Source organism: Calypte anna, chromosome 2 (genome assembly GCF_003957555.1).
Source record: "Calypte anna isolate BGI_N300 chromosome 2, bCalAnn1_v1.p, whole genome shotgun sequence".
Taxonomy (NCBI): domain Eukaryota; kingdom Metazoa; phylum Chordata; class Aves; order Apodiformes; family Trochilidae; genus Calypte; species Calypte anna.
The window spans coordinates 50,399,687-50,412,490 of NC_044245.1; the positions used below are offsets into that span (position 1 = coordinate 50,399,687).

Sequence of the window (12,804 nt, forward strand, 5' to 3'; positions counted from 1 at the left end):
AAAAAGAATTGCTCCTGAAAAGTGGTAATGATAGCTCAGAGAGTGCACCCTCTTTCTCTGACACATAGCTTTCTTTTCTGCAGGATTACTTGGCACTGCTGCTCTTCTCCTTGTCCTTACAAGCAGGGCAAGCAGTTGACTTAAAAGGACAAATCTCTTTTTTTCTTTTTTTAAATTCAAGTTTCCTGGTAAAATAATATATTAACTTTCAAAAGCAAAGTTATTTCAAAAACAGGAGCTAAAATTGGACTGATGACTTTTTTCTTCCCTCTCCCCTTCATGGCTTTTACAAGTAATTACCCACTTAGTGTTTTGAAACTATACAAGAAACTTCAATAGCAATTATTTTTCCTGCTGCAGCTCCTTCAGTGTGAAGCCTTAAAAGCTTTTCCGGAACACACAACAGCATGAGCAAATGAATGTGCCATTTTCATTCTTTTTTTTTTTTTTTTTTTTTTTTTTTCAAATGAATGGGAAGCAGTGGGATATTTGTTCACCGTTAAACACTTTTTTTTTTTTAATTTCATCATGGTGAAGTGAGCCTGCATGACAGTTCTGAAAACTGAAGGCAGGATTCTTGCTTGCACCACAGCCCTTCACTTTCAAAATAGCTGAATGGGCTCCTACACCAACGCATCTCTCAAGCCTCTTCTTTCTTATGGCAGGGTGGGACACGTGGGGGGATGATAAATTTAGGATGCCTGCTCACGTGACCATCCCACACAATACAGAGCCCACAAGAAGAGCTGGGCCATGCAAGGAGATGGGGGCTCCTCTAACACAGGGCTGTGGTGAGTTAGAGCCACACATCCAGCCAGCCCCAGACAAGCTCTGTACACCCTGGGGAGTCCCATCTGCCAGTGTTTTCCTGCTCAAGAGCCCCACACTGCCTGGGTGCTGCTGATGTGCATCGCTGTAGATTGGATGAACATGAGGTGTTGGTAAAAACCGAGGGCTGAGTTGCCAGCTTTCTCCCACCACCTCCCCTGGGCTCTTGGTGTGCAATCTGGGGCACTCACCTTAGCTGGGCAGGCAAGTCTGGCCTTTCCCTCTGGCTCAAGTTGTCCCCTGGAGGAGGGTTTTTCTCTGCTCCTTTCCGACTGTCACACAGATGCCTACCTGCTAAGATCACAGCATCATTGAAATGCCACTGAGTCAGCAGCATTTGGCTCTTATAACTTAGGAGTGAAAGGTGTCTCTCTCGACAACGTGCAATACCCATCTGAAGCACCAGCTCTGTGGTCTGTAAATAAAAAGAAAAGGTTAGGCACAGCCAAGCCATCCAGCTGGGCTGGGGAGATTAATAAAACAACTCAGATTCTCTGTTCTGCTCCAAGCCACACAGACAAAACACAGCATCAGTGACGTGCAAAGAAATGAGTTTCTACGTCCATCCCATACCTCTAGGACCCCTCCAAAATCCTTGTGGAAGGCAGTGCCTTTGCTTCTACACATGCCTGACTCCTGCCTTTGCTACAGGCTGATAAGGCTTGGAAGAATAAAACATCTCAAACTCTCACATTTCATGTTGCACATCCTGTTCTCGTTCAGATGGAATCTTGTCCAAGGCCACACTTCACTGCAACTTCCTACTCAAGTGTTTTAATTCAGAGTATCTTTTTTCCTTACTTTACCATCCATTACCACATAAACCAACTCCCTGTTAGATCAAGGCATTGGTGATACTGCTGCACACACACCTTCAGCACCTTTCATAGGACCCTCCTGGTTGAATAAATACAAAGTTCCCCTCATCTTCCTCATTGCTGTACCTGTGGGATATCTTTCCTCACCTGCTCTGAGGTCAGCTCAGATGCCTGCCCAAGAGCCAGCTGGATGGAGCAAAAGCAATCTCAGTTGAGGTCTTCTGTGTCTGCCTAAATTGGAACCACCAATCAGGTTTCTAACTAGCACAAGCTCTGATAAAATCCCTTCACAGTCTTTTTCAGCTGTGTCTGAATAGAGGAGGAACTCACACAAACAAACATCTGTCCTCAGCCTGTGCCATGGGAGGGAAAAAGCTGGTGGGTTCCTCTGCATCTAGACCCAGCACTTCTGGAGTAAGAGATAGTGAACTTTGTGAAACTCCTAGAAGGACATGAGGAGGGAGGGAATCCATCCCACAAAGCCCAAACGTCCCCATTAGCAATCTACTGTGGCCAGAAACACAGTCAGTGAAGGAAAAGAAACTCCAGGAAGACAGTTACTCCAGCAAATTCAGTAAAGGCAGCAGCCTTAGACTGTTCATGAGTACTTCAGTATGCTGTAATTTTGGATTTCACAAAGGGTTCTTCTTTCTACTGAAAAGCCCATGTACCTGTGGCAATGGACTCCTCTGGAATGCAACTCATCCTTGTCATCACACACAAATAAGCAAATTAAATCAGAGGCATATATGAAAGGTTTTGCCTTTCTCTCTCCTCTTTGTACCAAACAATTCAGAGTTGCTAGGAAGCACAAAGAACAAAGGACAACTACAGAAGAAAAACCAAGTTCCAAGAATCATCACAACTTAGATTTTTATTCAACAGTGAAGTTGAAGGAAAATAATATTATCTCCCTTCAGGGCAAATGTTTCAAATGGAAATTAAGTAAAAATATTGCCCCCCAAAAGTACTCACAATGAAATTAGTTTTCATTAAATAAATTTGTTTGGCAAAATAAAATTTAAAAATTAGAACCCGTACAAAAAAAAGAAAAAAAAAATCCCTTGCAAATTCATAACACTGTAGCAATGACAACAATGTAAACCTGGATGTTTGGCAGTTGTAATCAATTTGTGGAAATTACTGTTGAACTTTGGACCAAGAAAATAAAAATCACTTTGAATAGCAACACGCCAATTTTAGAGGCAACTAAGGCTCAGGGAACGCTACAGAGATGGGACACACGAGTGAGTGGCTTCATACACAGTTTGTGTGAGTGAGCTGCTAGCATGGGGCTATTTAGGAGCTGGGAGGAAAAGAAGTTAAAAGCTTTTGCAGCTTTGCAGCATATGGTACAGCAAAAACCTGCAGACTTTCCATTCTGGGAGCCGATCAGTTGGGTGAAGGCAGGTGGCAAGAGACGAGGTGCAGTGGAAAGAACAATGACAGTGATGAATGGTGCAAGCACTGGGAAGCAGTTAATGATTTTCATCCTCACATTGGATTCGGTTGTGAGAAGACTCTTGGGAGTGCCTGGGGAAATCTTCTGCTTACAGTAGCTGCTTCTGCTCCCTACCTCCCTCCTCCTTCCAGTTAAAGCCTCTGCCCTGCCAAGTGGGTTTCACAGGCATGCAGTTTGATAACATCATCCTTCAGTTAATAATGTATATTCCAGTATTAAAAATGTAAAAAAAGTCCTAGGAGGGTGCTTCTTAGTGGCAGTCTTTGCCTTAAGCAAGGCCAACGGCCTGCAATTACAAGTTAATTAAAGCAATGTGGATTTGGATGAGAAATGGGGAAGATGGGAATGGGGAAGGAAGGGACGCAGGGCACAGGAAGGAATGCAAGTGTTTCTACAGCCCTCCCAAAGCCAAAATCCAAGGTGCACATGTGGGTTTCTTTTTCCTCACGCTCTTCTTTTTATTTTTATATCTCTCCAGTTATAATATTTCCAGTTTCGAAGAAAGTTTCAGGGGCCACCTCAGTTACAGTCATAAACAAAGTCGTAGTTGCTGGGCTCCTTTGGGATGGGTGGGGGAGCATCTGGGATCTGTATGTTTTCCAAGTCAAGGAGGCGTAGCTTTATCTCCATGCTGAGCAGTGTGTCTAAGTCGTTCCGCGTCAGATCACTCAACATATCCTTCCCAAGGAGGGCGTTCAGCCCATCGGTCCATACACAATACTGCACAAGGAGAAGATAAAACCTACAATTAGTAAACTTTCTGTACACAGACTGCTTGCCTCTCCTGGTCCTCTACAGTTATTGCTCCCACGGAGACTTACAAAGATACCTAAAATTAAGTTGATTCATTTCAATAGCTTGTATCGTGAGGATGGCACGTTCCCCTGAGTGACTTGGAAAATGGACAAACATCTCCCTAAGAATGAAAAGAAACTGCAGCATTTGGTTGTTTGATATTTAGGTGTATCCTCCAAACTTTTTGCTAAATACTTTCAATAGCTGTGGGAGAAATAACAATACCTCTGGAGGTATCTTATTCTCCAGCTCACTTTCTTTCCCCAATACTTACAGAAAGAGCCTGATTCTCTGATACGAGGCCTTTAATTCCAATCAAAGTTAAATAAACTGATTCCAACCCACAACCCCTCTTGACTCGTCTTGTAAGAAATCCTCTAACAACTATCTAGTTTTACTGTGGTTTGCTTTCCTATAGGTTAAGTGGAATCAACTGACCTACACAAAGATAGGCTCTCACATGCCTATGCCTACTTTACCAGTATTTTACACCAAATAACACTGTGAAAATTGGCAGAATCAATCAACGCTGTGTCTTTCATAAAAATTAAATTCCAAACTACCTGGTGCAAGTCTAAATGCCACAAATACTGAAGTCATCTCTGAAAATCTCTTCCTTATTGTTAGCTTTTTCCTAATAGGAGATGCCATCTTTCCCAACAGCTGACAGCTCGAGGTAAACATGGGCTGAATAACCATTTTAAATAAGGAACAAGCCCAAGGGAGACTGGTGATCTAGAGTCAGCTTCTATCAAATACATCACTTCCATTTATTCCTACAAGCCATTTATTCAACTATGAACAGAAGCACTCAAATGCTATCATCTAAAAATAAAGACTTCAATAATGAACTTGTGTCCTAGTTTGCAGGAGAAAATTAAATCAACCGTAACTGCAGTTTTATCTTACAAATACTTCTGCTAGATTTCATGCCAAAAAATGAATTTTAAATTTAGCTGACCATTTGCTACACAATATTGCCAAGTTTAAAGATAGCCATGGTTGACTTCATCCTACAGCAGAAATGAGCATTATTTTTTAAGGAAGAGAGAGAAAATCCCCTCTTGGGGTATGTCTTCATCCAGAAAAAGGGCATATTTTTTAAAATAGGATGGTTAACATATTGCAACATCTAAAGTTAAATCCGACCCATTTAAGTCAGTAACAAAACAGTAGCAGAGCTATGATTTTACCCAGGGTGTGGGTAAGCCGAGCTGCAGCTTTAATATTGGATGAGCTGCACAGAAGAGACTTCAGGATTCAGACTGTCCTGCTAACAAGCACTGAAGAAACAACTCAGCCTGCCTATTCTGGGCTCTCAAATGTGTCACTTTTTTTTTTGGAGTGTACACAAGAATATCAGGAAAAGAAAGATGCTATCCTAGAAATGTAATTATTTTTAAACAGACTATAGTGTTTTATGATCAACTTGAAAGTTTCCTTTAGAAAATTTTCCTCAGAATTCACTTTGAGGAAAGGGACAGACAGGCAAAGGGCTCTGCTCAGGTTATGGAAACACAGAGCATCCACTCAACAGATGCAGCCCCCGATGTAAATCGTCCATCACCTGCTCAGGTAGTATGGCCAGTGATTTCTCTGGGGAGCAATCCTAGTGAGCTGGAAAGCAGAACTGCATTTCTTTTCTTTTTCCTGATATAACTCATTCAGGGCCCACAGAAACTAAATACTGGCCGTAATTCTGATGGGTACAATGGCATGGAAAAGGGGCTTCCTCTCTAATCTCCATATTGGCAAGTGCATCTAATTAAACTCCTGTACATTTTCAGCAGAGAGAAAACCTAATGAGATGGCAGAAAAATAGAGGCATTCATTCGGAAGCTTTTTTCTTTTTAATATGCAAAACAGACTAAGAGCTAATGAAAAATTAATTTACTACAGATTCATTTTCATAAAACTCCAATGAAACCTAATTATAGCCTATCTCACCAGTTTCTCTGTCAAAAATAAAGGATAAGATTAATCCACCTTTTTGCTATGTAGCTGAAACCAGCTATTAGTATTTAAATGAAAACCAAATACGATGGAGTGATCTCACAGTCCTGAATCCTCTGGCTAGCAGTAAGCTCCAACAGATGGCTACGGGTACTGCCAAACTCAAGTGTCTAAGAACAAGGTCCAAATCTTAATGATACTGGCTCAGTAATGAGATTTTATTAAAGAAATAGCTTGGGAATCAAGTCAGTGGAACCCAACAACCAGAAAGGTTATGCAGGCTTCATCCATCTGGATGCAGCCCCGAGCAACCTGGTCTGAGCTCATCGTTGACCTATTTTGAGCAGGAGGTCAGACTGGGGACAACCCCAGGGTCCCTTGTGACTTGAATAATCCTATGCTCCTTGTTCAATTTTTGGTTTTATGACACACTCAGTTCCCACAGTCAGATCCCACTCTACAATCATGAGGACTGTAGAAGTGCTCAAAAAAAACCCTGTAAGTCTGACCTGAGATTGTCTAACTGAACTAATATAATTCCTGGTGCTTCACACAGACCTTTCTGAATCTCGAGATGTCACCCACCAAATCTCCCAAGCTGACAATGCTGCTGAATCAGCACTTCTATTGCCTGGAATCCCGGTTATTTTGATGGTGTCATAGGCTTCCTAACATGCTACTTGCCTTTCCTTGTGGGTGCTTACTCTGAACATTTGTGCTTTCTGCTTTAAGTACAGCTCACTCTTCTGTAGGCCATGGAAAAGCACAGAAGAACTGAGATGCCCATTTCAAAGCATTTACTTGGGAGCTGTGAAGTAAGGGCAGAGACTGTTGCTTCTGGCTGCTTTTTGAATGTATTAGCTTTGTTTCAAAGAAGCTGCACAAGATTAATAAGGGAAATAAGAATAACAGGTGTGTTAATACAAACACAAGCAATTGGGTTAGTGCATCTCACAATGCTACTGCCTATCAGTGGTGTGCAGCAGCAGTTTTTGAACATTTAGACAATTTAAAATACTTGTAGCCACAGCCTATATTTGAGATATAAGTGGCTGAAAAAATGTGTTGATTTTCATGACCATTTGCTTGTATGGGCAAGAACAGACTAGAATTCACTGTCTGGAAAATGTGTATCAGAAACCATCTAACACATATATTCAGCTCAGAAGATGAAGACAACCATGCTTTGTTTAGACCTACAGCTCTGATGGCACATTATGCCTGGGATCCTATTGCTACTTTGTCTTAAAACAAAGCTGACCAGAAAATACTTCTCTGGAATTAACATACTTGAAAATGATGCTCAAATATTAATAGCCAGGAAAACCCAGATGAGCATAACTTTATTTCCTTCTAAAAAAGAGAACATTTATTTGAAGGTTTTGATCCAGAACTGAAAATGTTGGAGCTGTGTAATTAAATACACTTCACTTGTAATGCAATTTCATGCCCCTTAATAACATCACAGTGTAATGCAGCTTAATGCAATCTTCTGTTTCATCAGAATCTTAACACAGTGTCCTGAACTAAGACCAAATGTGATACCACAAAAAAAAATAAATAAAAAAAATGTGCAAATGGAACAGCAATTCTTGTTGCTTTAGAAGTAAGAAGGAAGAACTATTTCTTCTTTTTTTAATATAGTTCATTCTGCTAAATCTGTACTTGAAAGTTTTTTGAGAGAAAGACATGCAATGCTTCTACATAATCAGTTAAGTTAGTTCCATCCCTTTCCAAGAGGAAATGATTTTAAGACAAGGAAGCAGGGAGGAGGTTGCCATTCTGCTTTGCTATTGGTATTTACACTGCCCTCACACAGGTGAGACCCATTGCAAAACAACCCCCTACAGAGATGGAATAGAGAAGACCTTCTTTGATCACCTTTAATGTTATTCTGGAGAACACAAGCCTTTGGCTGAAACTGAGACCCAGGAAAGGTATATCCTCTAGCAACTATGTTGGCTTCATCAAGATGAGCTGAGGATGGCAGTGATTCTTCCAGAGCTTGGTACAAATTTTCAGTGTTGAACCAAAGTGGCCAGGGTGAACACACAGCAAAAGTTATTCAGGGTAGACCAGACCAGAAGAAATCTTTACTACCCCAGGAAATGGTGAGCAAGGTCTGTGGAAACAGTGAGGTTGCCCAAGCCCTCTTCTTTCTCTTACTTATGGTTCCTACTTCAGTAAGGCTTAGAAATGCTGCTCTTGAACCCCTGCATGCTCTATGAGGTACAAATCCATAACAGGTTCCTTCTGTGGCTCAGGATGTGCATAAAATTGCAGAAGATCTTGCTCCCATACTATTGCCTCTGCTTTCAATTGGCTGTGAGATGTGACAAATGCTTAGGTAAACCTGTGCTCTGTGCCAGAATGACCATTCTTATGCTCTTATAAAAATGGCTGCTGCCATAAGGGAACTAACAGGGCTCCAACAGAGTTTCTGTTCTCTGAACTTGACTTACCTCATGCTTGTCTGGGGCAATGAAATTCAGCTGGCCACTCGAGTCATACAATATAGAGAAAGCAAGCTCTAGCACCTCCTGGAATGTAAAGAAACATACATTAATACTGCACAAGAGAGACATTAATATGATTCACTTCTGTCTTTCTTTCCCACAACTTATTCCACAAAACAGCTGGAAAAATAGGGTATGGTACTCTCCTGCCTTGCCAAAGCTGCAGCAGTACCAGTCCACTGCAACAGATCAGCACAGCAAGAACCCCAACAAGGATGCTTCAGTTAAAACAAACTCACCCTCCTCAGTATTGACTGTAGCTCACTCGGTTATGGATTATTTGAGCTAGGAAATGGTGAGGACTACAGTCAATACATCCTGTAATAGTACACTTGGAACAAACTCTTCATGAAGACCCAAGGTATCTTCAGTTTGTATGGATTAAATCTACAAAGTTCTCTAAGTTTTAGATCCCTGTGTCAAAAATTTTGGCAGGACAGCTTATCTCCTGGTATATACTCCTGCTCTTTTCACTGATGGAAATCTATTAAATTATACATTTGCAAGAGATGGCTGTCATTTTGCCTCTACCTGAACCAGAATCAGCAGCCTTTGAACTATCTGGGTTATTTGGGTCATAAAGACCCAAATGAACCTTGGGAAATGACAAAACAATCTTTTTTCCCCTCAGCACTGAAGGTGGAATGTGAAAGGTGCCAAAATTAATTAATTAAGCACTGACCTTCCATAAAAGTCCATTTGGACCTGTGTTCCTATGGGGAAACTCATCCAATTTGAATAAATAACAAACTTCCACTGGCCAACAGTGAGTATGTAAAGATGTTGTGTTTTCACAGCTACTGCACCCATCACTACAAGCGCTGTTACAAGGATTTCACAACCTGTAAGCTAGCTGGTATGGATACAATAAGTCTCTGGAACTAAGACATGTCTACAGAGGATGGTGCTGACTTGTAACTACTTTGATCTATATCGTATCATAGAATCATAGAATCATAGAATTAGCTGGGTTGGAAGGGACCTCAGAGATCATCGAGTCCAACCCTTGAACCACCGTTGCGATTGCTAGACTATGGCACTATGTATGTATCCTTCCTTTCCTTTTATATATATGTATCATTCCTTTTTCCTCTTGGTCTCCTGAACCCCATAATACTGATCACCTTTGCTGTTTCCCAGTTGATGACAGTCCCTATGCTGCCAGCAGCATCATGAGCACGGCTTCTTAAATCTTAAAGTGGAAGAACTGACTTCAGGGACTGCAGCCTTTTGCATTGTGCTAATTTGCTACCCCTGATCTCCTGGCCTGCACAGACACAGGTCTTTGGATTTCCATAAAGGTTATTTTATTTTCAGACTTGTGTGATGGAAAGCAGAGCCTGAGTAATAAAACTTGCAGTCCTCAGGGATAATCTTGAATGATCAGAGATCACGCTTCTCATGGGAAATACAATTGGTTTCCTAGAGTTTAGTTATTAGTTTGAACTTGCTGTATTTGCCAGGCCACAGGAGACAAGTCAGGGCTAAATCCCCACAGAAGCTGCAGATCCTGACAGTGCTGATGCTCTCAGCAAACTCTTTTTGTGTTCTAAGCATGACTCTCATCCACATCTTATTAAGAGTAATGTCCCTCATTACAGAAATAAATTTACCTCTGTCCACACAAACTATGCATTATCTCCTTACAGAGTTGTGAGGTGATTACTGACATTACAGTTCTGTGATTACACAGAATTACTGACAGAAGATGCCAAGTCATGCATCTGAGGTCTTTTAAGTAAAATGTATCACAGTAAAAAAAGGTCTAGTACTGCTTTACTATGATGTACCTGAATTTCATGAAGGTCAACAACAATCGCATAGGCCTGGAAATTCCAAGCAATTGAAGTTTTTATTCATCTCAAAGCCATGAAAAGGAGAGGAAAAACCCTGCCTGAAGGAGGAATATCCCAGGAAGCTGAGGGTTTGGTCAATCCCAGTTAGGCAGAGAATGAGAAAGGGCTACACTGAAGGCACCAAACTCCCTTTTATGTGGAAAAGTGGGAGTCTGGCGGCCCTGTATCCAGTTCAGCTTCTTTGCTGGGTGCTCCAGAGACTACAGGCTCAGGAATTACAGCTTCTAGGTACCAGGATCTGTGCATGTTGCCACATGCACAGCAAACAGTCAAGGAAAATGGAAGCCTAAGGGGCTGGAATTGCTAGCTGCCCTGCACACTGACAGTAGCCTCAGAAGTTGAACTGGCAGACTTGTTAGGCACTCCCACTTGGTTTTCCTACATTTCCATCCATGACAGGTGATTTTGAAGAACTGGCAATTCCTAAAGGAAACCTGGTCACTCTCTGTCAGCCATCTGTGGCTCTCTCCTCCCTCTTCTGTCCTACTTGTCAACCTTTCTCAAAGTCATTCTCCACTCCAGCTTTTTTCCACCAGTTTCTCTTGCTCTCTGTTCTTTCTTCTCTCCCATTCCTTCCAACCTGCTCCTCTCCTCTTGTTTCTTGCTTTCCTCCTCCCCCATCTCCATCTGCTGAACTCACTCCCTTGACACTCCTAACTCTTTCCACTTCTGCACATTTCAAACCTCTGCCCTTCCCTAGATGCTTGTCAAAGGTAACAATACAGAGATCCATGACATGTCTCTCCTTTGAGCTTCGCTGGAAACAGAGACTTTGCACCTACTTGCTGGACAATTCCCAGTCCGTGGTTCACACTCTGCAGGGAAAGCTATTGCAGGTGGTATGAAGGGAAATTTGCTTTCCCACACTCTGAGCTTCCCTTTCCCACAATCTCCACCAGCCCCTCTCATGGGCCAGAGACAAGCAATTTTTGGTGAACAGGCATTTTTGGTGCCAACTGCTGGAATAACATCACCGCTCTCTGCCTACTGTCATCTACAGCCTCAAAACAACCATGTCTTTGCTGGAGGCTGAGCCACAGCCATGTCGAGTTTGCTTACCAGAACTGGAAGATCCCTGATAGAGAATTATCTATACATGCAGTGAGAGGAAATTCTTCAGCCAACATGAAATGACAGAGAGGAAGTTGCAGAAAAAGAGGGAAGTGAACAGAACCATTTCTGCTGACCAAAAAGGCACCAAGCCTGAAGCCTGCCATATCAGCAAAGAAAGGGTGATAAGAAACTCAGAAATATATGACAACGCTTTTTTTTCCCCAAATTCTTCTTCCATAGTTTGTTTTGAAGCCCACAAAATCTAATAAATCGAATTTCCTTGAAATTCATAATACAGAGTCAAAAAGTCAGGTATTTAAAACCAAACCTAATTTAAAAGCATAAGCCAGATGAGTAACAATGGATTCAGGTCTGGTCCTATCAACTTGTTCCAGCTTCATATGCATGCAAATTCCTATTCAGTTTAACTCTTATTTATTTCTAAATGGTCCCTCTGGAAGAATAACATCCATGTGCCATCAAATGAAGAGATGCTGAAGGCTTTGCTACGGACGTTCTGTCAATTCCAGTTCATAGCACTGGCATTCTGCCATGCAATTTTCTTTTCTGACAATGAATAAACAATAAAGTTGTTGTTATACACGTACAAATAAAGCACAGGATTAAAAGGCCTCTTAAAAAAATGGATCACCAACTGTGAAGTTTCAGGAAATTAAAGATTTTATACACCAAAATCAGTGAAATTGTATTCTATGTTTGGTAGTGTTTTGGGGTTTTTTGGTGTGCAGTATCACTCTTGACAGTTCGATTGGGATGACAACTAATTTCACAAATCCTATGATCTTCAGGGAAAAAAAAACCAATATGGAATTGAGGAAGGTAAAATCCTCCAAAACCACAAAATCCTCTCCACCACAGAAATAGTAAAAAAAATAAATCGCAATTATTATTGCTGGGATCACAAAAGGAATGGATGCAACCATATTACCTCCCAACTCCTTATCTTCACATTCTGAACCAGCAGTTTTATGTCACTTCAAAGCAATTTTACCTGAGAAAATGGGGTGACAGCTGAGGACAAACTCATCTCCACCATTGCTATTTGGCATTTAATACTATCTAGACATTACTGCCCCATAAAGATGACACTTCCATCACTGCCACCCACTGCTTTCCTTCTTCTCATCTTTTCTTTTTGTGCGGACATCTGAATGCTAAGAGAAGGAAACACTATTTTATATGCATCATATAAATGCCCCAGCCAAATGTTGCTGACGGTTCAGCTGTAACATGAGGTGGGAGTTGTATGCAATCTATTGTGTGCATGTGTGTTAGTGCCCTGATTCAGAAAAATCAACAAAGAAAAATACTCCTGGGATTTTTTTCCTGGCGTGGTTTGATGTTTTCATTTCCAGCCATGTAAAGCCAATACTGAAAGGAGATGACAGCATCCTGACAGACTTCAAGCAACTCATGTATGAGAAACACAAAGAATACTCAAGATGCCCTGTGTATCTGTGTATAGTTAAAGAAAAACAGCAGCTAGGAAGCTGCAGCAGTTG

At 41.4% G+C, this 12,804-nt stretch overlaps 1 protein-coding gene across 6 annotated transcripts in view; it reads right to left on the minus strand.

Annotated features, from left to right (window-relative positions):
• Positions 1–2,500: 2,500 nt before the first annotated feature.
• The window catches only part of ELMO1 (engulfment and cell motility 1), a 311,982-nt gene continuing 301,678 nt past the window's right edge, over positions 2,501–12,804 (minus strand). For all 6 annotated transcript variants that reach the window (XM_030445753.1, XM_030445755.1, XM_030445752.1 and 3 more), the window contains 2 exons: positions 8,319–8,396; positions 2,501–3,828 (listed from right to left, as the gene is read on the minus strand). In XM_030445753.1, the coding sequence (XP_030301613.1) occupies positions 3,628–3,828; positions 8,319–8,396 (279 nt within the window). In that variant the 3' untranslated portion in view covers positions 2,501–3,627. The remainder of the gene's footprint in view (positions 3,829–8,318; positions 8,397–12,804) is intronic.